The sequence below is a fragment of the Leuciscus leuciscus genome (genome assembly GCF_965113295.1).
Source record: "Leuciscus leuciscus genome assembly, chromosome: 19".
Classification (NCBI taxonomy): Eukaryota; Metazoa; Chordata; class Actinopteri; order Cypriniformes; family Leuciscidae; genus Leuciscus; species Leuciscus leuciscus.
The window spans coordinates 9,130,932-9,158,531 of record NC_138743.1 but is presented as its reverse complement, the minus strand read 5'-3'; the positions used below and the strand labels follow the sequence as shown (position 1 = coordinate 9,158,531).

General features: G+C 38.3%; 1 protein-coding gene across 4 annotated transcripts in view; it reads left to right on the top strand.

Moving 5' to 3' along the window:
* fam184ab (family with sequence similarity 184 member Ab) overlaps window positions 1-27,600 on the top strand; it is a 134,940-nt gene that overhangs the window by 24,398 nt on the left and 82,942 nt on the right. For all 4 annotated transcript variants that reach the window (XM_082148186.1, XM_082148185.1, XM_082148188.1 and 1 more), the window contains exons 2-5: window positions 14,498-14,929; window positions 16,700-17,122; window positions 20,747-20,882; window positions 26,904-27,085. In XM_082148186.1, the coding sequence (XP_082004312.1) occupies window positions 14,498-14,929; window positions 16,700-17,122; window positions 20,747-20,882; window positions 26,904-27,085 (1,173 nt within the window). The remainder of the gene's footprint in view (window positions 1-14,497; window positions 14,930-16,699; window positions 17,123-20,746; window positions 20,883-26,903; window positions 27,086-27,600) is intronic.

Genomic DNA, 27,600 nt, shown 5'->3' with positions numbered 1-27,600 from the left:
ACTTCAGAGTTGGGTGTAACCCAGCACAATATGAACTACCCATGACATAAGTGTATGTTGAATGGCTGAACGCATGTCATACGAAACACCGGCACCCACCTTTTTTTAAAAGCCATGTAAATAAACAGTTTACATACTCCACGAACATGGAAAACAGCGATGGATGGACCGATGCCGAAGTCCAGGCTCTTCTCAACCTTTACTCTATGGAGTTTTTGACATTGTGGAACGCACTTACTGTAAATGATGTCGATGTTGGTCGGCTTACGTCACTTCAGAGTTCTTACTGGTGGTGCGAATGCAACCAGGAATGGCCCTATAGGGTAGCATTTAGTTCTCAGGGGATCACCCTAATGGCAAGTTCCTATAACTGAGTTAATATAACTACCCGGTCAGGTTTTTCCTTTGAATGAACACTGAGACTGTGTCCTCTATTATAGCTCATAAACCATGAAAGATTGAATCTATTTTAAACATCAATGTTCCAATCAAACGCCCAAAGATGTTGTGAAATAACCGTATAACTTTGTGACTGGTTCATGAAATTTATAGTCCAGTTTAATCGCTAAAATGATTCTGTGTCTCTTCCATTCACCGTGTTTTCAGGGTTTTGTAATGAGATTCAGTCATTTGCGAGTCCTGGGGGTTTAGAGAGAGACATGGCTGGCAAACAGATGGATAGGACTGGAGATGCACCTGTTGCTGTACTTTGGGACGTGGCCTTCATACCTCCTGCATTTCAGATTGTTCTGGGCTTTGGGAGGCACCAGAGCAAATATGTGTCATCATTTTGTGCTTGGTTTGCCAGGCTGTCATTGCCACATACATCTTTGGATACAAAGTTTTTCTCCTCTTGAGAGCAAAAAGAGCAAGGATTCCTGCAGTGACAAGACCGATATCAATAATCAAATTGTTTTTGGTAAATCTGATAGGACTGGGGTTCAATTCACATTTATTTAAAAGAAATTCTCTATTATAATTCATCCATCCAATAAAATATCCCATCAATGGAAGTGATGATAAATAGATATTGATTCAGTAAATGCTCTGAATGAGTCAAATGAAAACTCTTGAGTTTGCGAGTCTTTTTTAATTCGACCATTTAAAAAAAAAGACCAAATCAAAGGAATAATTTGTATGTGAATTGGGCTACACTGGTTGCACTATGTTTTTTGATTCACTCAAAGATTAACAAAATATTTTAATTGTCACACTTTTATATACAGGATAAAAGTTACAGTAAAATACAAACCTGGTCAGCTACTTAGATTGTCCATTAAATAAAACGAAATAATATATATTTTTTAAAGGAACCGGTTCATAAGAGTCATTTGCATAAATTGGCACAAATCAGACCACACTGTTTTTGCTATAGCCTGTGCATTGATTCACTAAAAAGACCTGGTTCATAAGCATAATTTCTTCATGAATCAGACAACTGATGGCCAATGTAGTCCTGACTACTGTTCATGAACAAATGACTCATGTCATTGCTTGCGTCCCAGAAGGACAGGGTAATAGAGTTATTAAGTAATCATTTTGCAGTACATGTCCTTTTTATCTCATCACATGCATTTGCTACTGCAAGTTCAGGTAAAAAATGGTTTGATTCAGCCAGGCACGAAATATTGGCATAGAGTACAAGATCGATCATGGGGCTTTAAGAATTGGAAAGATCTTAATTTTTACCCAGCCTTATCTGTAGATAGATTGGTAGACATTCTTGAATTCTCACTATATACAGTGCTGTCAGCCAGTGTAATACAATAATTGCTAAGCAAAAAGTATGAAATCGTTATTGGGTCAGTGAATTGAAGAAAGTAACCTTGTCCAATGTCATTCCTCCTCATTGCCAGTGGGACCGTGCAGGTGGACAGATGGCATTATACAGCCTGTTGGCACCAGGCAAGAAGAATCCCCAGTAGCGCTTCTTAGAGCACCATGCTGGAATAAACCCTGGCTAAAGGTCCTCTAAGATGCCACACTGTTCATTATGGACTCCAATTTGGCCACCGTCCTGTTCCCTGCTTTGTCTCCAGTGAGTTCAAAGTGGGTGCGGTACCAAAGGTGGCCTTCCTGATTGGTTTGTTCGGGCCTTTGGAATCATCTGAACTGCTATTGTTCCCTTAGCAGATGACAGCATTGAAAAAGAAGCCATTACACATCGCTAACAGCTTGCTGCACTGAGAGATCTGAGCCACGTCAGACAGTTCAGTCTGCTCTGGCCTTTCTTTCACAGCATGGCTGTGTTGTGAACTGTTCCCTTGGGTACCTCTGGGCTACTCAACACCTTCTCCGTGTTGTAGTGTTAACCAACTGCTATGTAGGCATACTTGTTGGGGTAGAATCAAAATGTGGAAGTTTTTGCTGGTGTCCACATGCATTGCCTTGAGCTTCCTCTCAAATACAGATTGGCGGGATGGTTTTGTAGTCAGTGGAGAATTCAAATAACATCTGATCCATCAAGCCAGTCTTATCCAGGTGTTACCAGTCTCTATGGAACAAATAAATGTGTACTTGTCGTCAGTTTTTAAATGATAAAGCCATGATGAAATAAAGGCTTTTTAACTTTTTTCAACACTATTCGAGTGACTTGGAATATCTTTATTTATAGAACGTCCTATCAGGAAGTTAAAGGGATGAAGTTGAATCCCCACAGACAGGCTGAGATTCTTGGGATTGATTTATTTCTAATCAAAGACCTATGGTAGGGAAACGGGTTTATGCATAATTCAGGCATAAAAAATGGCTCCCATTCATGTGAATGTGATTTGGCACACAGGAGTTGAATTGTAATTAGATTTACAGGAAGAGGAGTTTACTGAATTGCAATAAAAAAAAATCAACACAGGCAGTGTATTCTGGGAAATATATCTGTCTGTCTGTCTGTCTGTCTGTTGTTCTTTTATTCTTTTGTTTTATCATTCTATCTGTCTGTCTGTCTATCTAGCCAACATCCAAAACAAATAGTTATTTGAATTTGTTTGAATTTTCAGTTGTACATTTTACATTTCAAATACAAATCATACACGTTCAAAATGCAATTTTACATCCTGTTTGCTATACCTCAATTTTATTCAATATTAATTAAATTCTACATGATGCACAACCCCACTAGGGAGCCATACATTGAACAGTGAAGATTTTTCTCATTTTTTCAAACCCATATCCGAGTTTCAGGCTCACAAAGTTATGCCTGTGATGTGAGCTGCAACGGCTCACTAGTTCTCAGAAAGCGTTTTTGAGATGGAGATGTGGATTTTTAAGTGCTCTGAAGTCTGATTTAAAACATCTCCTGCAGGTTTAAATTCCACCGGGTGTAAATCTCAGCCTGCAAATAGGTCTTTTCGCCTTGATTTCTTTCTTTTTTTTTTTTGTCGTAACTGCCCATCAAAGCTCTGACCCCACTTGCTCAGCTGTCAGAGTTGGCTTGCTTGAACTTCTCTTATGCCCTGATTTAGTATTTTGCTTTTTCATAGAAGGAAACTTTCGATGGCTCCTTTTCCTCACATTGCACTTGCTTTTTCCTTTTCCTTATTCACCAGGTGGTGCTTTTTTTTTTGCTTAGATTGTGGAACTTAGACTAATTAGTTGCTGTAATCTTCACTCTCTAGAGGAATGGTGTCAGTAGTATTGCATAATACCTTCTGGAATCTGTGGTTTGATTGGTGGTGAAGAAGTGGAGAAGATATATAAGAACCATGAAAAAACTAAGGACAATGACAGCTCAGGTAGGAGGCATCTCAGCCTACGGTTTTCCAGCCCCAGACTCTACATGAATCATGTTTTGCCTTAAAGTAAAAAAAGTCATACTGTGAGTTACAAAGGCACTAGTCAAGATAAAAAAAGTAAATTAGCAAGATACACATTCACATTTATGAGAAACAGTCACTTTGAAATATATAAATTACATTGTGAGATCAAATTAATTAAGAATTTGTGAGATATTAAGTCAAAATTGGTAGATATACAGTATTTACAAGAAATAAAGTTGCATTTACTTTGAGGTGTAAATGATTCCATAACCTGGGCCATTGGGTTGCTGATTATTGAATCTACTGTAGTCTCATGTCTATTCCTGACTTGCTTTCAAATAGCCATGTATTTTTGATTTATTATCTTGCTCAAGAATCCCATTGATATTCACAGTATAGACTCTGCCAATATCTGGAACTTCGGTGCCTGCGTTAGCTTAACCCAAAGCTGCTTGGTGCAGCAAACTTTCCAGGGCATTGAACAAGCACTGCCACCCTCTCTAAACACTATATCCTTTTGTCCTCAGGAGTGGCATGAACCAAATGGGCTGTTGTGCAGAAAGCTTTTGTCTCTCTAGATAACAGCTTGGAAACTTTGAAGTGACCCTATTTTCCATACAAGTATAACACAATCCATTTGTTATTCCAACTGCATATTGACCCCTTTTCCTCCCTCAAAGAAAAAATGAGCAGAGAAGGCAAGTGTTATCTTAAAAGTGGATCATTGGCTTTGTGTTCTGATTGTTCTTAGAGCACACATCAGATTTAAACATAAGCTAATGAACCTCCTCCAGCATTTGTACCATTAATCTGCTTTTACGTTGTGGTAGAGTAACTTTTGAATCTTAAAGATACTCTAAATGGTTTGAGGAGTTTTATTTGGCTCTTAACTTTATTGCCCTAGAAAGCAGCCATTAAGTACAGTTAAACTGAAGTGTGAATTTTCATGTTGAGCTGAGATTCTGAGGAAAGTGTAGGATAAAATAAACACTTGAAATGGATAGCCGCCGTGCTTCACAGAATTGGCAACAACCCATCCAGTAAAACCGAAATGCTCCGTTCAAACACTGTCTGGGTTCTGTTTGAAAACATTCTTGTTCAGTTTAACAAAGTTAAGTTGACAGTACCAGTAGGCATTGTTAAGGAGAATTGCCAGGGATCATACAATACATTCAGTATGTATAAATGTTTGTGGTCAGTCATATTTTTTGGAAAAAATTGGCACTTTAACATTCATGAAAAGTAACAGTAAAGACATTTATAATGTTACAATAGGTTTCTATTTCAAATAAATGCTGTTCTTTTGAACTTTTTATTAACAAAGAACCTTAAAATAAAATGTTAGATGTTATGTTTCACAAAAATATTAGGCAGCACAACTGATAACAATCAGAAATGTTTCTTGAGCAGCAAATCAGCATAGAAGAATGATTTCTGAAGGATAATGTGACACTGAAGACTGGAGCAACGATGCTGAAAATTCAACTTTGACATCACAAGAATAAATTACATTAAAAATATATTTAAACGGAAAACAGTTGTTTTAAATTGTAATGGTTTTTACTGTAATGGTGAGCATAAGATACTTTTTTCAATAACATAAAAAAAACTTAAAATATAGCTTTTTGAGATTGTTGTATAGATTCAGTAATGAGATGAAGTAGATTAGCAAACTTTTTAGACTGCATGGCATTGGTTCAATTCTAGTGGGCATTTTTTAGACTTTCAAAATAAAATGCAGCGTATCTTTTGGAGATCCTTTTAAACTTTTGGGGATCAGACTTGAGAAGAGTTTTTCTTCTGAGATTCCACAAGTGTTGCAGAGATGTAGTCACAGCATTCTCACACCCTGTAGAATTGATTTTGAACTGGCTCTGTAAACAGTCCTGACAGCTTTCGCTATTGGCTGTTGCACCGAAGGCAAAGGCAGCACATACAATTTAAAGGGAGCTTATTTTTCAATGCCGGTGGCAAAGAATGTGTAGCTTGAGACCTTGTTGTATGACCCCTTCATTGAATGTGTGAAACAACACTGTAATTGGCAAAGATATTCTGAGTTTCATAGCGTAGAAATATTTTCATCCGGGCAGGCGTATTTAATCACAGCCATCCATCTCTTCTATTTCTGCATTCATACTGTAGATTAGTCATATTTTCCCCTATTCAATAAAAAAATTCAATCGTTCGTCATACACTCTGAGACTAGAAAAAACATGATTTTCCCTAAGGATTGTACCCTGCCTTATCCTGCTTGTTTTGGTGAAGCTGCTCTCAAGCGTGACTGTGATGCACATACTGTAAGCATCCTGATAATGTGTCAGAATCTCTCCATATGCTCACATGCAAATGAAAGAGAGAAATCATTGAGAGATGTTTTCCATACTTAGATTATGGTAATATATAATTGAGTAAGATATACTGTAAAATATATGATTAAAATGTAAAATAACTGTAAAAAAAAAAAAAAAAAAAAAAAAAAAATATATATATATATATATATATATATATATATATATATATATATATATATATATACACTCACCTAAAGGATTATTAGGAACACCATACTAATACTGTGTTTGACCCCCTTTCGCCTTCAGAACTGCCTTAATTATACGTGACATTGATTCAACAAGGTGCTGAAAGCATTCTTTAGAAATGTTGGCCCTTATTGATAGGATAGCATAGGATAGCAGGATGGAGATTTGTGGGATGCACATCCAGGGCACGAAGCTCCCGTTCCATCACATCCCAATGATGCTCTATTGGGTTGAGATCTGGGGACTGTGGGGGCCATTTTAGTACAGTGAACTCATTGTCACATTGAACACATTGACAAAGGAGATTGAAGTGGCTAAGAAGAGCTATGCCAAAAAGCTGGAAAACCAGTTTTCCTCCAACGACCCTGCATCAGTGTGGAAAGGCCTGAAAGACATTACCAACTACAAGACACCATCCCCCAGCATCGACAGCAACAAGCATCTTGCGAACGAGCTGAATGTCTTTTACTGTAGATTTGAGACCCCCGATCAGACACCCCATACCCGCCCTGACCATCTCTCTACACAGCCATCAACACCTCCAGCCATCCCCCTCCCCTCCCCCCCTGCACTTCAGATCAGTGAGGATAATGTGCGTCAGATCTTCAGGAAACAGAAGAGAAGGAAAGCACCAGGCCCAGACGGTGTTTCACCAGCCTGTCTGAAAACCTGCGCTGACCAGCTGGCCTCTATCTTCTCACTGATCTTCAACAGATCACTGGAGCAGTGCAAAGTCCCTCTCTGCTTTAAACGCTCCACCATCATCCCAATCCCGAAGAAACCAAAGATCACAGGACTCAATGACTACAGACCTGTTGCCTTAACATCTGTGGCCATGAAGTCATTCGAAAGACTGGTGTTAGCATATCTGAAGGACATCACTGGACCCTTGCTGGACCCCCTGCAGTTTGCCTACAGAGCAAACCGGTCTGTGGATGATGTGGTCAATATGGGACTGCATTACACCCTACAACATCTGGACAAACCAGGGACCTATGCAAGGATTCTGTTCGTGGACTTTAGTTCTGCCTTCAACACCATCGTCCCATCACTGCTCCAGACCAAACTGACCCAGCTCTCTGTCCCTAGCTCCATCTGTCAATGGATCACCATCTTTCTGACAGACAGACAACAGCTAGTCAGAATGGGCAAAATCACGTCCGACAGCCGCACCATCAGCACCGGTGCTCCACAGGGATGTGTTCTCTCACCACTGCTCTTCTCCCTGTACACAAATGACTGCACCTCTAAAGACACCTCTGTCAAGCTCCTGAAGTTTGCGGACGACACTACTGTTATCGGACTCATCCGGAACGGTGACGAGTCTGCGTACAGACAGGAGGTGGAGCAGCTGGCTCTTTGGTGCAGTTATAACAACCTGGAGCTGAACACGCTCAAAACAGTGGAGATGATCGTGGACTTCAGGAGAAACCCCCCTGCACTCCCTTCACTCACCATCATGGACAGCACTGTGACTGCAGTAGAGTCATTCAGGTTCCTGGGCACCACCATCTCTCAGGATCTGAAGTGGGACACTCACATAGACTCTATTGTGAAGAAAGCCCAACAGAGACTGTACTTCCTGCGTCAGCTGAGGAGATTCAACCTGCCACAGGAGCTGCTCGTACAGTTCTACTCAGCTGTCATCCAGTCCATCCTCTGCACTTCCATCACCGTCTGGTTTGGCTCTGCTACCAAAACCGACCTCCGTAGACTACAGCGGATAGTTCGGACTGCTGAGCGAATCACTGGCACTACCCTTCCCACACTCAAAGTACTGCACTCATCCAGAGTGAGTAAAAGGGCTCGCAAAATCACTCTGGACCCGTCACACCCAGCACACTTTCTGTTTGAACTGTTACCGTCTGGTCGACGCTACAGAGCACCGAGCACAAAAACAACCAGACACAGGAAAAGTTTCTTTCCCCAGGCCATCTACCTCATGAACACTTAAATGTTCCCCTACTGTGGAACAAACATGTGCAATACTTCCCTCAGACATTTCATTATAGCACCTTATAACTTTATATATATTTATAATTTATAATCTTTTATTTTTATTTTATTTTTATTTTTTCTATTTTTTTTATTTATACCTATGTTACTTGTCACTTGTCTTGTCACTTTATATTGTATGTGTACTGGAAGCTACTGTCACCAAGACAAATTCCTCGTATGCGCAAGCATACTTGGCAATAAAGCTCTTTCTGATTCTGATTCTGATTCTGGGTCATGTTCAAGAAACCAATGATTCCAAACCAAAGAAACGAAATGATTCAAGCTTTGTGACATGGTGCATTATCCTGCTGGAAGTAGCCATCAGAGGATGGGTACATGGTGGTCATAAAGGGATGGACATGGTCAGAAACAATGCTCAGGTAGGCCGTGGCATTTAAACGATGCCCAATTGGCACTAAGGGGCCTAAAACATCCCCCACACCATTACACCACCACCACCAGCCTGCACAGTGGTAACAAGGCATGATGGATCCATGTTCTCATTCTGTTTACGCCAAATTCTGACTCTACCATCTGAATGTCTCAACAGAAATCGAGACTCGTCAGACCAGGCAACATTTTTCCAGTCTTCAACTGTCCAATTTTGGTGAGCTCGTGCAAATTGTAGCCTCTTTTTCCTATTTGTAGTGGAGATGATGGTACCCGGTGGGGTCTTCTGCTGTTGTAGCCCATCCGCCTCAAGGTTGTGCGTGTTGTGGCTTCACAAATGCTTTGCTGCAAATGCTTTGAAATTGAACAGGTGTTCCTAATAATCCTTTAGGTGAGTGTGTGTATATGTATATGTATATGTATATGTGTGTGTGTATATGTGTGTGTGTATATGTGTGTGTGTATATATATATATATATATATATATATATATATATATATTAAAAAGTAAGTTATTCATGCGATGGCAAAGCTGAATTTTCAGCATCATTACAGCAGTCTTCAGTATCACATGATCCTTCAGAAATCATTCTAATATGTTTTTCTAAGAAAAAAGAACAGCATTTATTTCAAATAGAAATATTTTGTAACATTATAAATGTCTTTACTGTCACTTTTGATCAATATAATGCTTACTTGCTGAATGAAAGTTATTTCTTTCATTAAAAAATGTACTGACCACAAACTTTTGAACGATAGAACAAGTAATATAGTCTTATCCTCATGAGTCATGACTAATGATTGGAAGACCTTCCAAAATCTCAGGAGCCGAAGCTGGGTGTTTGTTCAACTAGCCTAGGCCTATACACTTTCAGAAATTAAACTCCCTCTCACCTTTTGCATAATGAAAAGGAAGTTGACATTTGTGAAAATTTAAGAAACTCTTTGCTATGAAACCAAAGGGACCAAACATAAATGTATTTACACCTCCAGGTTCTCTGCAGCCAGTGCCCCTTTACGTAGCAAGAAATTAGAGCTACAAAACCCTTCATGAGCCTTTTAATCATGATTAATGCACACAGTATAGAGGGAAGTCGTCTGCACCAAGTTGTTTTTGTCTCTAAGTTTTTCCTGCTAGAGCAAACTGTTCTTTTGCAACTACTTTAATTACCTCTTCGTTGAAGGTGTGCCTTGCAGTTTAGTGGATACCATGCATATAATTACACTGATTAGCACTATCTTCCAACTTCATTATAACCCATTTCCTCACTTAATGAATATTCATAAGCCTGCCAATTACAATCCGATCCCGTGTGCCAGAGAATGCAGAATCTATAAGAGCTGGAGTGAATGGATATATATGTTTATTTTTTATGGTCCATCATTCTTTAAAACACTGAATATTTTATATATAACAGGCTGAAGCTTGAAGCCAAGTCGATAGCTGTGAGGAAAGCTCTCATTGCACATTATAGACCAGTTTTAATCTCCAACCGAGCCACATCTTGTGAAACAGACTGTGATTGAAGCCACACAATAACCCTTTGTCACCCAAAAGTGATCTGGACCAATTTACAGACAGCCTTTATACACTGAACAATATGGTATTCACTCTGCACCATTGCAAATGACTGTAATTATCATTATCATGGTCTTGGTCTTGTTGACTGATGTTGGAACAGTTGTAATGACTTTTAGATTCAAGTACAAAGTGATTAAGACTTCCCAGTGTTGTGGGAGTTAATGGGTTTTCGCATATTCCAGTTCTGAGTGGGCCGAAAACTCATTGACTGCCAAATTTACTGGACTAAAGATTAAGCCAATGTGGCAAATCAAAAAAGACCAATAATTGTGTGAAACCCCATTACAAAGGCTGTGCTAAAACATTGAGAGCTGCCTTGATGGCTATTATCTACATAGGCAGGCGTTAAAAACAATCTTGTATTTTATGTGATGCAAACATTTCTAACTATGCTAGCTCAACTGTTTGTCAGAACTCAATTCAAAACACAAATCAAGTATAATCTAGTCAACTTTTGAATAGATGAACCTAGTCAAAAATTGTTCAGAAGAGACGCCAGGTCGGAAGCGTAATGATGTCTTTAAATCTTGTCTAGACGGCTAGCTCACTCGATTTGCTATACGCACAGAGCTCATGGCGTTGGCTTTTATTTACAGCATAGTATCAACTTTAGCACTGTACTGGAATGTACCAATTGAACATTTTCAGAGAAATATGACTAGACTTAATAGTCCAAAAATCAGTCAAATTTACTCTCTTTGCAAGAGGAATAGCTAGAGCGTTCCAGCTGTATTTTTTCACTGTCAGTCAGTGTGCATCAGGTCGAGTGTATAACTTCCAGGACATTCTGAGATTTAAAATGAATGCTGGCACTCTGGCTGCCTACTGAATTTTTAATATAGTTCTATACAGGATGGCTGCCACTTTCATTTCATGAGCAACCTCTCAGGACGGTGTTTTGCCTTTCACTGTTGACTGTTGCACAGATAGGTGTCTAGTGTTATTCTTTACACGTCCTCTCATGAAAGGTTCTGCTAGGGGGTTCTACAGGGGGATACATTATGAATTGTCCTTCATAGAAATATATTTGCATTCCCTTAAAAGGGGAGTCAAAAATATCATAACTATGAGTTACAATACTGTTCAATAATTTGGAGTCAGTTTTAAAAAAAAAGAAATTATTACTTGTATTCAGCAAGGATGCACTACATTATTTTATTCTTTTACTTTCTGTTCATCAAAGAATCATGCAAATATTTTTTCTACATTGATTATAATAAGAATGTTGCTAGAGCAGCAAATCAACATATAATGATTTCTCAGTGATACCTAAATTCTGTCTATATGAAAGATGGTGGAAAGCAACAACATTTAAGAAGCTTTTACTCAACCAGTGCAAACTAATAACTCACACTTCATAGTTTGTTTTATGCAAATTCATTATTTGGTAACACTTAACGTTAGTGTAAGCAATTTCGGAGAGGCTAGCAATAGCAAGTTAGCTTTGAGAGCATGAGATCCCATCCTCCCTTTAGAGCATCTGTAAAGCCACTCCTCCTTCAAAACACATTTCTCGCTCAGATCTGTCAATCTCTTTCCAGCTCAACCAAAACTGTGAGTTTGGGGCGAGGCTACTGTAGCTTGCGGAGCCAGAGGGTGTTTACCTGGTATGGGACCACGACTGGCGTGCTACATTGGATAAGATGTACAACTTTAGTTACAGTTACCATAAGGCATCATCATGCGCCCATTCAGAAAGACAAATATGTACCAGTTTATAATGTTTATTTTGATGGGTCCAGTGTAGACCGCCTCAAACAATTGACACGTCATAATGCGCCCAGTGCAGATACGTTGAATGGGTTTATTCTAAGTGAAGTGAATGTTAGCTTAAGAAGTTGCTTTCTCATGACACATAGAAACACAGCTAAAAGTATTCCTAATATGTTGGACCTTTTTTTGAAAGTAGCCTACATTTACCTGTTGAGGCATGCCTTCACAAGCACCCGTAAGAGCTGCATTTGTGATGTTTGAGTTGGGGGAGGCACGATACGCAAAAAGGGCTTTTGCAAGTTTGTTTAATAATTCCACTATAGGTGCCACTAGACTAGTGTCGCAGAATCGACATACTTCACCTTTAACCTACATTTAAATAAAATATAAAATAATAATTCAAACATTTAAATATTATTCTTAATCTGTTCATTGTTATCTAATGCGTTGACTAATTAAAAATGCATTGAAAACTTATTGTAAAGTGTTTCCCATTATTATTAGATAATATGCATAAATGACGCTTCACAAGTCAGTAAGGCAGTTGAAACGGTATTAGAAAACGGGCCTATTATCGTTGGGTTTATCGGAGGTCTATTAATTAGACCGCTTAAACAGGTTGTAAAGATTTTCCCATTCACACAGTAAAGGAGCAGATAACACAACAGATATGGCTAGTTTTTGCATTTCGCTTGGGATAGGCTCAAGGCATCGACATTGACTGAGAGAGTAACCAAACCACCTTTTCTTCTATGTCCACTGGTGCCCTTATCAGCTCAATTTTGTCTGGCTGAGAGAATGAACTGTGTGAATTGTGTGGTGAAAGAAAACTGGAGAATAATGGAATCCTCCGTGGTCAATCCTGGGAGAGAGTCTGCTATAGATGTGATGAGAGAAGCACATACGTCTTCGACTGAGTCACAGTTTCTCACAGAGCAGGATTTGTAAAGGAGATAACTCTATTGTGCCGCTTTCAGGTGGCCGAACTGCTCTCACCTAATCAGATGTCTAGACAATTATGGAAATGAAGTGGGAGCTGGACACACAAAGCATGAGAATTGCAGTCGAAGGTCACTTTGTTTCCAAATAATCAAGCAGGGGAAGGCTGAGAAGAAATAGGAGCTGTTTATTCGGGCTTTTAATATGTTGTTTATGTGCATTTTAAAATCTCAGAACTGACAATGGTGTATGTTGGAATTCATTTATCTCCCAATCTCTGTGTAATACTTGTCAAAACAGTAAAAGATCATGTTAAATTAATTGTGTGTGACCTAATATTCATGAGGTAAGATTTAGTTTCTGTCATTTACACTATTTAAAATAAATTACAAATAATAAGTGTTCATGAGCAACCCGAAATGTTTATTTTGTGAAGGCAATATCAGACCCATTTTTGGAGACTTTCATGCTCTCTCATGAGTAATTGAGGGGATTAAAAATTTAAAACATGTCTGAAAAATGTTTTTGTGTACAGTTTTGACTTTGTTATTAGCGTTCTTAAAGAAATGATGCATTAGCCAACACATTCATGCTATAAAAAAAACTAAATAATTAATCTTTTTAATAATTAATCTCTGTGGACTAGTACTCTCAGCTGGCTGGTTGCAACCCAAAAATGGGACACATTTCTTTTCTAATAGGGTCACAGACCGGGAAGCTGCAAAATAATTAAAATGATAAATTGCAACTAACAATATAATTATATTTAATAATTGCATAGGATAGCAAAATAACTTTTTGTATTATTTTAGAAAGAGGAGAAACCCTTTTCTGTCAAAGATAGAGCATCCAACTACAATCTACAGTATTTTGGTGCAAATTCATCTGTAACTTTGTAGAAGCAGCGAAATGTGTCAGGTCTTCAAAAACCATGAACAAAACTATGCAAGGTAAATGAAAATATGACACAATAAAAATAGCTTTTGTTTCTTCTTTTTTTTTATACAGCCTATGTAATGCTAATATATATATATATTTGCATATATACACAATTTTTTTTATGTTTGTAACATTATGTGCAGCTTTTTGTCACTTGATGTCTGAAGTACACTTTAGAACCACTACAGAAAAAGTTTAGAAAGGGACAGAAAAGTTTTGTTGTAAATAAGGAATTAACCTATAAATGTATGATGGAAAAAGCTTTTATAGTCACATTTTTCCATATTTAAGCTGGACATAAATCTTCTGGACTTAAAGGTCAGTCATTGAAAGCTTGCTAAAGTGTCAGTCCCTTGTGTGGCTTTACATGTGTAATGCATTAAGCACAAATGCTCTAGATCAGCAAAACAGTGCTTACTTAACCTTTGCCATAATGCTTGGTCTGCACAGACTTCCTCAACCTTTTAATCTGTCATGGACGTCTTGCTTTCTATGAACAAACACAGTTTCTGTTGCCTAGAATGTTCTAGAAGATGATGCAACTGCAATTCTATCTAACTTTGGATTGGATCACATTATTCGAGTCTCATTTATGGTTTCCAGTGTAGATCTCTCAGTTTTCCATCTTCTCGCCTCTCTAGGTGATCTACGCCCTCAACACCAAGAACGACGAGCACGAAGCGGCCATCCAGACCCTGAAGGAGGCCCACGAGGAAGAGGTGCAGCAGATCCTCTCGGAAACACGGGAGAAGATCATGCAGTACAAGAGCAAGATCAGCGACGAGATGGACTTGAAGCGACGCATTCAGTCCCTGGAGGAGTCCATGGAGCTGCACGAGCGGATGAAGCGCCAGGCCCTGACGGAGTTCGAGACGTACCGTCAGCGGGTGGAGGACATGCAGCTGTGCACAGAGGCGCAGCACACGCAGCGTGTGGTCACCATGTCCCGCGAGGTGGAGGACATGCGCCGCTCTTTCGAGGAGAAGCTCCGCTCCTTCGGACAGTTACAGGCCCAGTTTGAGCAGGAGAAACGGCAGGCTCTCGAGGAGCTACGTTCCTCACATCGGCAGGAGGTGTGTGGAGTGTTTATAATGCTTTTTACCTGTGGTTACATTTAAAAAGGTCTGTCTTAGGGATGCGCAATTTGGGGAAAATATCTAATTGTGGTTTTTCTGATAAATCTGACCTCGATTTAAAATGTGATTTTAAAACAATTCCAAATGATATAGGTAATAATAATAAATAAATAAGTGGTAATACGGCTATCAATAAATAATAATAATAATAAATAAATAAATAAATAAATATTATTACTGAATAACAATATAAAAAATGCTAAATAAAATTTAAATAGGAGAACTACTCTGTAAGTAGGCTACACTGTAAATAGTAGTATTTCACTGTAAAATAAAAACATTTATATATAAAATATGTATATATAATATAAATATACAGGTATATGCAGTATATGCATGCACATTTTTCTTAAATATATACATGCATATGTGTGTATATTTATATATACAAAATGATTATACAGAGTACGCACACATATATTATGTAAACACAGACTTTTATTTTGGATGCGATTAATCGCGATTAATCGTTGCACAGCCCTAAAATGAACTAAATTAATAACTTTTTTTAACAACAAAAATGAACCATCACTGAACTTGCTTAAGCTGGACTGGACTATGACACTATTTTTTTCTCGTCGCATTATTTTCCTTTTATCTCTGTAAAACTGCTTTGAAACAATCTGTATTGTAAAAAGCGCTCTATAAATAGTGACTTGACATGACTATGGGAAGATGGTTGGTGCATGTTACATTCCCAAATGCAAGCTAAAACAACTCAATCTCCGAGTAGATGCAGTGTGAAGCAGCATTCCAGCCTTAGTGTCAGATTTACTAACAGCTTGCGCCAGCGCTAAGCCAGTCAGGATTTACTAGACATGCAGTGAAAAACTTTCGCTGAATAGGCGTGAACAGGGTTTTTTTTTTTTTTTTTGGTTGACCTTATTGCATATGCATTTGTAAGAGTGTCCCTTTCAGATGCAAAATTTATGGGAGGAGAGTATTTAAATGAATCATGAAAGGTTTGCGCTAGTCAATTTACTGGTGTTTGCGCCATTATTTAACGCCTTAAAAAGCATGTCTTAAACCAGACTCTAATTTGCACTGCTCTTGGTAGATTACGTTGGTCATTATGGAAATGATCCGGCTGCGTCTGTGTTCTTTAATTTGCTTGTCGTCGGTAGATCACGTGCAGAACTTTCCACTTCCATCTGCACTTTTATGGAAATGGGCTCTTGCGCTAATTTGCCCTGTTTAGTAAACCTGGCCCTTAGTCTGTAAAATAAGTTTAGTGACTGGTTGCTAAAATGTCTTTTTCTAAAAGTTCTTAAAATGTATGCATTCATGCATAATTTTAAGAAATAGGTATACATGTTTCCTGGGAATCGAACCTTGATGTTGCTGCTAGAAACACTGCAGCACTGTGATGTCATTAAAGTGAGGTTTTCTGACTTTTATGGACCGGTTATTAACGCAGCTGAATCGGTGTACATGCTCATTATATTCACTGTTGCTCAGCAAATATAGATTTTTAATCTGTATTTAACACAAATAATTCATATTTTACAGTCATGTGATAAAAAATTGCATAGTGAAATGTAAAACCTATGGTCTTATTATTATTATTATTATTATTATTTATTAGCATTTTTTTTTTTACGTTTGTGTTAATTAAGTTAATAATTACTCAATGGTTTATCTGTTTTTGCGGTTGTGTTTTTTTTTTTTTTTTTTTTACTTTATCTCAAATAAATGTTGCTTTTACAGGTCCAAGACCTGCTTCGTTCACACCAAAGCCAGAACGCCAACTACAGCAAAGACCAGGAGAAACTGGGACAGCTTCATAAAGCGGAGGTGGATTCACTGACCGAAAGGGTTGAGGAACTGAAACAGGACAAGAAGCGTCTGGTGGAGGAGTACGAGGCCAAGCTAAATAAAGCCCAGGCCTTCTACGAACGCGAACTAGAGGCCATGAAGCGCACGCAGCAGATGACCGCAGAGAACCTGCTGGCCTGGAAGAAGACCGAGGCGGAGCTGAGGAAGGAGTTCCAGGCGCAGGAAGCGGCGCTCCAGAAGACTATGGGGAAGCTGCGCAGTGAACTGAAGAGAGTGCAGGAGGAGGCCAGGGAGAGCAGGGAGAAAACCCACAAACTGCAGTCCTCCCTCATTTCTGCGGAGAACAACATCAAGGTAAAGGCCACCGGATACATCACATGTCCTTTTTTTCTGAAATGAAATGATAGGGGTTAGATACAACACAACACAAGCACTTTATGACTTTTCCCTTCATCTCTTTTATTTTTGTATTGCAGTAAAGCTGCTTTGAAACAATGCATTTTGTTCCAAAACGTTCTTCTGTGGAACATAAAGTGTATAAATGTTGGCAAGCAACCAACGGTTTCCATTAACCTCCATTTGTATTTTTTTGTCCATACAATGAAAGTCAATATCAAACAAAACTGTTTGGTTAGCAACATCCTTCAAAAAAAATGTTTTGTGTGTTGTGCAGAAGAAATAAACTCATACCTGTTTTGAATAACATAAAAGTGAATATAAAAAATGACACACACACACACACACACACACACACACACACACACACACACATATATATATATATATATATATATGAAGAGTTTAGATGCAAAAGCCTCTAAGTGCCATCTGAAAATTTCTCCTAGAATGATAATTTTTCTCAAGCTTGTATATTTAAGTTCAGTAATTTCACTTAAATGGCAATTAAGTGAAATTACTGAACTTAAATATACGAGCTTGATAAAAATGATCATTCTAGAAGAAAATTTCAGATGGCACTTAGAGGCTTTTGCATCTGAACTCTTCATATATTAGTTGTTTTTTTTTGGTAGACTATACCTTTAAATAAAATTCAATAAAAATGTAATATTACACATCAAAGTTTTGATTGGCTGTTTTTTCACTTTGTGTAAAATTTCATTTTCACTGAGAAAAGTAAATAAACTTGAAGCTTAAGGGCCCTATTATGCACCCGGCGCAATGCAGCGCCAAGCGTGACGCAAGTGTTTTTTGCTAGTTTCAGTCCGACGCAGTTATCATTTTCACGTCCTGCGCCACGTTGTTTAAATAGCAAATATATTTGCGCCCATTTGTGCGCCCATGGGCGAGCTGGTCTGAAAACGAGGTGTGTTCTGGCGCATTGTTGGTGCGTTGCTATTTTGAGGCAACAGAAATAGACTGCGCCATTGACCAACTGAAACCTGGTCTAAAGTCAATGGCGCAATCTTTTTTTTGTTATTTAATGTTATAGTAATGTGCGCCTATAGGCGAGTTCACAACGTGCGTACACTCTGCTTATTAAAACACACAGGGATGCACAGCAGCACACAAACATGGCAAGTATTAAAAATGAAAGGATTACAATGTAAAAGATTATTATTGTGTACATATAGATACGGTGGAATCCGGCTTGTCCCGTAGATGGTCTACTTGCGCACTTTTACCTCGCGCACGAGCAGATCCGTTTGCGCTCTGGAGACGGGTTCGGTCTTTCCACTATCAAATTCCGTCATGTAAATAGCGAATCTGCCATGGCGCGAGCGCAACTGGCATTTGAAGGGAATGGGAGATGAGACTCTGATTCGTTTAACCACGTAAATCCCAAAACACACCCATTACTCTTTATGAGAATAGAGACAACCCTTTTAGACCATGTGCCATTTTTCCCGTCGTTAAACTAGCAAAAGTGGATTCGGACACGCCCTAAGTGAACTTGCGCCGTGCGCTTTAGACCATGCGCTTAGATCGTTAAAATAGGGCCCTAAATCTTGTTAAGTTGCATGTTTAATCTCATTTTCTAATTTATCTAATAAGAATAATCTAATCTTAATAGTTAAAATGACAGCTAAACTCCGTTTTTTCCTTATACGTATCTGGTCACATTGTAAACGACTGTTTTCTTGTTGAGTATCTTGTTTAAATGCATCACATTATGATAGTGAAATGGGTTACAAATGCTTTTTGAAGTTGATTTAAACCTTTCAGAAGTCCCTCATCAACACATGTTGGAACAAATGCAGTATTTCCTAAACACTCTGCAGTGTTTTTTGAATAATTAAAATGACGCACACAGAACATTGTAGCAGTGAAAGTCAAACTAGCGCTTTAGTTTCATTCTGAATGCATCAGATGTTTCAGGCACATTTAGCAAAGAGGCTTCAAATGCAGTGGCACACATCCTGAGCTCTGAATTTTCCTTCAGATATCTTTGAAAGAAAAACACAATCATCCACCACGGCCCTCCAAGGCATTTCTTGGACTTGTTTCTGAAAGGAGCAACTGACTGAGTGTAATTTATGGGTGTCATCAAAAGATACATGCTTGGCTTGAATTATAATGCGGTCGTTCAAAGGAACAATGATGGATTAATATTGTGTTTGTTTTACGTAAATCCTTGCTTTTATGACACATTATAATGGCTATTTAATGGCAGTGTGCTGGGCCTGTGTTAATGCCAGTGTGCTGAGCAGATATTTAATGGAATCGATCTTTAGTCACTGTGGCATTTTCAGACCGACGCTCATAATGATCCGACTCCCTGGGGTCTGTGCTAGTTTTGGTTAATCTATGCTGATCAAATGCTGGATTGCTCAAGTACGACATGTTTGTAGCGTCCACGTCACCTGGAGTATTTCGTTTGAAGAAAAACGGCATTAACAGGTGAAATCATTGAATTCAAATAGCCTGCAGTCACAGTTTTGCAAATCAGACGCGCATCAATCAAAGAGCTTGTCGATTCCCCAGGTGGAGGTTTTCACCCAATTACACTGGTTTTCCAGATGAGACTCAGTCACCTTATTAAAAGATTTCCACAGGTCATTTTAGAAGGGAATTTTTATTGTAGCACCAGACATTTCTTTAAAAATACTGTGAAAACCGTTGTGAAATAACAATTTAAAATAAGTGTTTTCTTTGGAATATATTAAAAAAATATAAATGTATTCCTGTGATGGCAAAGCTGAGTTTTCAGCATCATTACTCCAGTCTTCAGTGTCACACGATCCATCAGAAATCATTTTAATATGATGATTTGCTGCTCAGGAAACTGCTTGTTTTTTCAGGATTCTTTTGATGATGAAATAAAATTTAACTGTCACTTTTGATCAGTTTAATGCATCCTTGCTTCTTTATCAAAAACTATACTAACCCCAAACTTTTGAAAGTTAGTAATAAATGGATGGATGAACCATGAACCTAAATATGCATTATTAAATAAATATTTTATATATATATATATATATATATAGTACTTAGGAGTAAAAGAGTGTCTGATTTTTTTTCTTAACTGCAGAACATGACCATTCAAGTTGTAAGAAAAATGCATGTTTTCCTACTAGTGATCATTTTCGTTCCCATTTCTTTTTGTTCTTCTTATACCAAAGACTCGTTTCTATAAAGGACATAATAAATGTCATAAATTAATTCAGTGGAAAAGTCGAAGGCTTGCACTTGAGCTCCGCAATGGTGGAAGTGAAGGAAAAAGTTTGAAAGACAATGAGCGATGGCACCAGAACTGATGCTGGAAGTTGACAGCGAGAGCAGAGATGAAAGGCAGAAAGAGCTAATGTGTACATGCACAATTAATGAGGAGGAATTCGAGATCAGAGGAGACACTGTGAGAGGAGCAAAAATGGAAAAAGTGACACGAGAGAAAGCGAGAGAGACAAAGGAGAGAAACCACACGGTGGTTAAATATAGAGAGGCAGCTCAGTAATGAACAGAGAGCTGGAGAGGTGTTTTGGTCGTTATACTGATTGATTTGTGTGTGTGCTTCTGCAGGATCTGCATAAACAGTTGGAGGAGGTGACCAAGGACACGGAGATTGTGGAAATCAGGCAGAGGGAGGCGGAGTGTGAGCTGGAGGCGTCCCGAGACCGAGTGCAACAGCAGGCCACCGAGATCCTGCTCAAAGCCAGTGAGATATACGAGCACGCTCTCCCATCACCTCACAGTCCACTGTTTAATCGCACTCCACTCGGCTTCATTGATTCATCCTTCTATATTGCTTCAGGCTACTAATCCATCACCAACATGCACAGCGGGCCTGTGCTCCTTTCAGAATGAAATGAAGTGCCTTCAAGTTCAAACTAAACTCCTCGGTGTGAATTCAATTTGAATTAAGGGATGCAAATAGGATACAGAATATTGTAATGTAAAGGAAATTCATATAGGTTAGCTGTTGTTTGCGTATTTTTCTTAACACATGCATTTTTTTTATGCATGTATTTTGTAATTATTACTATCGTTATTGGCAGTGTTGGGTAAGTTGCTCTAAAAAAAGTTATTATTTACTAGCTACTAATTACTTCATTAAAAGTATTGCATTACTTATTACTAATTACTTTCTAAATCCCATATCAACTTCGACCAGATAGATAAAACCGCTCTTTTAATTCATTCAAAAATATAAAATTGACTCAAGTATTTAAATGGAGAAGGTTACATTGAAAACACATTTTTACATACATTATGTTAAATCTTTGTTAAATTCACTATTATTTTGCGTATAGAATTGTTCTATGTATAGTATTTAATGCAATTACATCACAAGTAACTTTAATTAAATTACAGTAATTACTTAATAATGACTTACACCCAACACTGGCTTTTGGTGCTGTTGTCATATTTTTATATTAATATGAATTATTATTATTATTAATATTACAAATTTGAAATGCATGGGTTAAAATTATGTTAAAATAACAATTTTTAGGTTTAAATCTATTAATATTATTATCATTATTAATAGATTTTAATCAAAAAAATATTTGTTATTTTAACAAATAAAAAAAAAAATAATATTAAGAATAATTATAATTATAATAGTTACAATTATTATTATTGTCTTTTTTTTTTAAGGTTAAGATCTATTAAGACCTGATTCAGTTTTTATACATGACGAGTTCAGATGCAAAAGCCTCTAAGTGCCGTCTGAAATTTTCTTCTAGAATGATCATTTTTATCAAGCTTGTATATTTAAGTTCAGTAATTTCACTTAAATGGCAATGAAAATGACCTATTAATTGTCATTTAAGTGAAATTATTGAACTTAAATATACAAGCTTGATCAAAATTATCATTCTAGAAGAAAATTTCAGACGGCACTTAGAGGCTTTTGCATCTGAACTCTTCTTTATTTTATATCTAATTGTATTTCAGAACTTAGATTTTAGATTCATACAAATATTTACAATTATTTTAGCCTTGCATTTCAAATGCATTAGTAGTAGTAGTAAAATAATTTTTTGAAGTCAAAATATGTTGTAACTTCACAAATAAGACCTGATTCTGATTTTATTTTTATTTATCTATTTATCTTTATAATTTGCTATATTCAAACCTAAACAGTTGATGGCTGAGAAGTAGTGATTTTTTTTAAGAAGAAGAAAAATCTAAACTAATTATCAGAATATATTATTGGGTAAAAGGTTAACTGGATTTAGTCATCAACATGTCAAATTAGTGCCACAGCTCCATTTGCTGTTGTTGTTGACAGAAAAGTTTGGGGTTATGGATCAGCCCCTGGTATCCTGGTAACAGCAGATGTGTGTCCTAGCTGTGTTCATCACCCACATTCTGGAATGTTCCCTGAGGGAGGCAGAACCCAGCTGGGCCTGTCACACACCTAAATGCCAAACATCTCAAACGACTTCTGATTCTCTATCTGGGAGAAACAATAGGGGTTGAAGCGCTCAAATCGCACTCTGTCTTTGTGTTTAGTGTAATTACAGTGAGAATGTGCTTTCTGCATGCCGTTAATGAATTTAACATGAAGAAGAAGCCGTTTTCTGAGATCTTTATCCAGGCGTGAACTCGGGTGTGCATTGACCACCAGGCCATATCACTATCAAGTGCATTTCTTTTTAAATGTTTATGGTGAAATAAAGTGCAGATATCATTAACTCTAATGTAATTAACTTGGATTAAACACTGGTTTATTAGTATAAAAGATAAGAAACTGCAGAAACATGTAAGTATCACCAGAACAATCAAGGGCATTTCAATTGAAGGAAATCAAGGAAACTTGAAAACTGCATTCCCTGAATGCAATGCACCAAACTTGACCGTCCGTTTCCAGTTTGACAAATGAACTGAAAGCAATAACATCCTCAAGTTTTACTCTTTCTTGCAGTGTTATTTTATATGTAATAGCATAGTATTATTTAGAAACTTTTATGGTATTTATTAATATTTTGAATTATTAATATTTTTTTGTTTACATTTTAGTTTGAGTAATTTTGTTATGTGCTTTTGTTTATTTTTTACATATTTATATTTAGCTTTAATTTTTTATTTTATTTTTATTTTAGTACTTCAACCTAAACATAAATTAGAAATGTTGCCTTGGAAACTAGCTGAAATAAATGTTTATTTATTTTTACTTAATGTAATCTTTGCTAAAATGTTTTATTTTTAATTAAATATTTATATTTTATTTTCGTTTTATTTCAATTAACAGGAACAAATTTGAAAAGTTTTAGATTTAGAAAAGAACAACACTGCTTTTTTTCATAGAATATGTATCATTTATTTTTTCAGCCTTATTTCAATTAATGAAAACAAATTGTAATTGTTTTAGAAAATAACAACACTGTTTTTTATTCATCTTTGGTTGCCAAAAGTTAATACATTTGTACACAAAATTGGAATTTAAAATACTAAATAACCATAACCATATTATATGTACCATATTTAATGTTCCATGCTGTTTAACATACTATATTTAAAGGAGTCATAACCTGTAATTTTCACTTTTCCACGAGAATCAATGTATGTTATGATTGCCTAACGATTATACACTGGCCGGGAAGCCGATATTTAAAAGTGCAGCGTTTGTTTACCCCTGTGTTCGTAAACCAGCCCACGTGCACGCGCACTCAAATACGAGATTTTAATTTCTGCCCCGACTTGACGTCAAGACGGGGCAGGATATACCATATATGGACACCGCAGACCTATGCTGCAGGAAGCCTGCCCTGCCCCTCTCCCCCTCATATTCAGTCGCGAAAGATGCAGAAACGTAGTGCACACGTGAGTTGCTCTGTTGTTGACTGCCAGAATCAACATGTAACTTAAATGTGTTTTCTCTCCCAAGAACGGACCAAGCTGTCAGGGACTAGTGGATTAAATTCATTTTTAATGACGCGGTTCCTACAACCCTTCCCACTGGCTTAACGTTAGGTGTCTGTGCTAATCATTTTACGCCGGAATCGTTCACAAATTTGAATGTCTAAAAAACCACAACATGAAACAAGGCAAAAACACCACATGATAGCAAACGTTGATCTCAATAACCACTGTAAGCTGATAAAAAAAAGTAGACTACATCTCCGTTAATGTAATCTACATTAAATAAAAGGTATAATGTATGTCTCAGTCAAAATGATTGTCTTTACCATTCAGAGACATCTTGATGTAGACGTCCTTCAATCGACTCTACATCTTCCCTTTCCAGCTCAGGTTCAGAGTCTGGCTCGTGCATATACGGTTGAATTCCGTAGGTCGCGGCCAGGTCGGGTTCATTCACAACTTGCGCCATGATGTCATTTTCGAATGATATGCTGAAGTTACCTGCGGTGTCAACCCCCCTCCTTCCTGCCACCAATCAACACGCCCCTCATTTGCATTATTAAAATGACCGTCCACGACAGACAAAATATCGCATTAGATCTCGCGAGACAATAATGCCTTCAGAAATAAGGGTCAGAGGAGCTCTGTCTTTTTTAGAAGGGCCTGAAAGACTATAATAGAGCGTGGGTATCCAAGGTAATACTAGGTTATGACTCCTTTAATAAATACTATGCAATATATAACATATACAGTACTGTGCAGTATGCAGTAAGCAGCACACTAGTATTTCATAGACCAGGGGTGCAAAACTCATGGTGTGTTCACGTCATGTCGTAATTACTATAAATAAAGCTCTGTATGCTTTCGAATCGTTCTCGCGGTACTTTGATGTCATACACCGATCAGTCTGCACGGCGCCGCTTCAAGTCAAACACACCATGAATCTGCAGTGGTCAGGTGCTACAGCGGCCACGTGGTACTAGTCTTAGCTCTCAGAAAATTACAAGATTTGACATTGTAAGTTCAACAAACACGTGAAGGCTATTTACAGTTCAGAATCGCTACGTTAATTACGGCATGGCGGGTGAACACACCTTTAGTTCCTGGAGGGTCACAGTTTAGTTCCAACACACATAGCCTACCTGTAGTTTTCAAATAAGCCTGAAGGACTTGATTTGCTGGATCAGGTGCATTAGAGGGTGTGTTCACACTTTTAGTTCGGTTCGCGTGGTTCGTTTGGTCTAGACCAGGGGTGCCCAATCCTGCTCCTGCCGATCGACTGTCCTCCACAGTTCATCTCCAACCCTAATCAAACACACCTAAAGCAACCAACTAAGGTCTTCAGGATCATAGACATGTATAGAAAGGCTAGATAGCTTACCGGCGCTGAGAGCCAATGGGACCCGACGACGTCACACGGCGGCCATCTTAGGACAGGACCGCTCGTCCAGTTATAAAATTAAAGTCTATTGTGCATGTAGTGCTGAAATAACTATATTTTGCTCAATTTTCAACCGATTTTCAAACGGCTTGGTGTGTCATAAACGTCAGGGATGCGGCTATTTAACTGCATACTTGTGAAAAATTATAGCCACAAACGGCATCAGCACAAATCATAGCCACGTTAATAAGGTTTGTAATAAACCAAACCGTTTGTAAATCCGTCCAGAATTCAGCAAGTTACGAGCATTTTAGTTGGCGTATGTCACTCACCTTCCGTCCACAGCAGCAGGGAGCAGCAGCGCAGTCTCCTGACCTAAGATGGCCGCCAAGTGACGACACAGCTGACTCCGCCTTGAGCCATCTAGCCTTTCTATACATGTCTATGTTCAGGATCACTTGAAAATTAAAGGCAGGTGTGTTTGATTAGGGTTGGAGATGAACTGTGCAGGACAGTCGATCGGCAGGAGCAGGATTGAGCACCCCTGGTCTAGACTAACCAAAAAAAAACATTTAGTCCTGGTCCGCTTAAGAGTTCACATTGACATTTTAACACTGAACCTAAAGATACCAAACTTAAAGGCATAGCGATTTGTTCACAGCCTGATTGGTCTGCTTTTCTTACGTATATTTCACGACGGAACTCACCGAACATCCAAAACAATGCTGTGTGCTGGGCTAAATGGGCTGGTTGTATGTGTGCTACATATGATGTCATTTTGACCAGCTGAGAACTTGTGAAGAGCTTATAAAATGTGTAAAGGAGTCAAAACAGCGGCAGGAATCCCTCCATCACACAAAAAAATTAAGATCTGCTGCGAGGAGACGCAGTTCTGATCCTGTACTGAACTGCGATGGGCAACATTGCGACTACGACGAGAAAAAAACGGTACGCTTGAGCATTCTGTCCCATTTTAGGGTCGCATCTTGTGACATCATGTCCCGCTTTTGGTTCGTTTACTTGCCTTTGGTCCGTGTTGCGTTCATATTTCATTCGAACCACAACAGAGTTTGTTGGGAAGCGGACCGAGACCCATTTTGGTCCGCAGTATTCGAATGGCAGCGTTCACGACGTTTATTTGAATGAACCGCACTAACAGAGCAATCACACCAGGGTTTGTTTTAATCGAACCAAACATGCCAAGTATGAACAGGTCTTTAACTGGGGTTGGAACTAAACTCTGCAGGGCTGTGGAGTTTTGCACCCCTGCCATAGATGAACCATCAACCCATTGCAGAGCAAGCAAACATCACTTGTGATAGTTCAAGTCTATGTGCTGTGTTCAGATTCACAGTATTGGCAGTTAGAAAGGGTCTTTGACTCTGTCTGCCCTCTACGGGGTATTTCTCCCATCTGCGTTAGATGACATTCAAAGCATTGACCCTCTTGTACAGCTCTATCTCCAGCTTTCTCTCTGCTGTTCAGGTCAGATCGGAAGCCTGCAGGCCACTCAGATGACTCACGAGGCGGTCATTCGGGATCTGGAATCGGAAAAGTCTCGTCTGAAGGACAAGGTGTTACGTCTGGAGGAGGAAAGAGGGGCATTGCAGAACAAATGTCAGACGCTGGACGAGAGGCAGAGACAGCAGGTCGTCTCCCTGGAGAAGGTACGGATCAATTCGATGCAGTTTGCTGAATATGGATTCGTTTAGGCCCGCTTAGAGTGTTTGGACACTTTCTGGTTGTCAGACATCACAAGCGTGATACTAGCTGGATTTATACAGCAAAAATGGCTCAGAAAAGGGAAGTCAAGAAAAGCTCTTACAGCATTTTATGCAGATGCCACTTGGTTTGATATTTTACATCTAATGCAATGACATTTTTAAGTGTCCAAATATGTTTTGAGGGCATGATTTGTGTAGCGCAATAAGATCTTGAAGCGTATTTGGTGTGTGTAGGAGAGATGGAGCGAGGAAAAACAGCTCAAGTTTGCAGAATCTGTCTGTAAGTAGCTCAAACATCAATCTTCTGCAGTAACATTTATTTCACATGAGTTCCTCTGAGACATCATTAGTTTTATGTTTAAAGCATATACAAGCCCATCTCTTGTGTTAAACACTAGCTGCTTTATCACAGCTAAATCCAGACCTCCATGTTTAATTCAAAACTCACTGCAAGACTT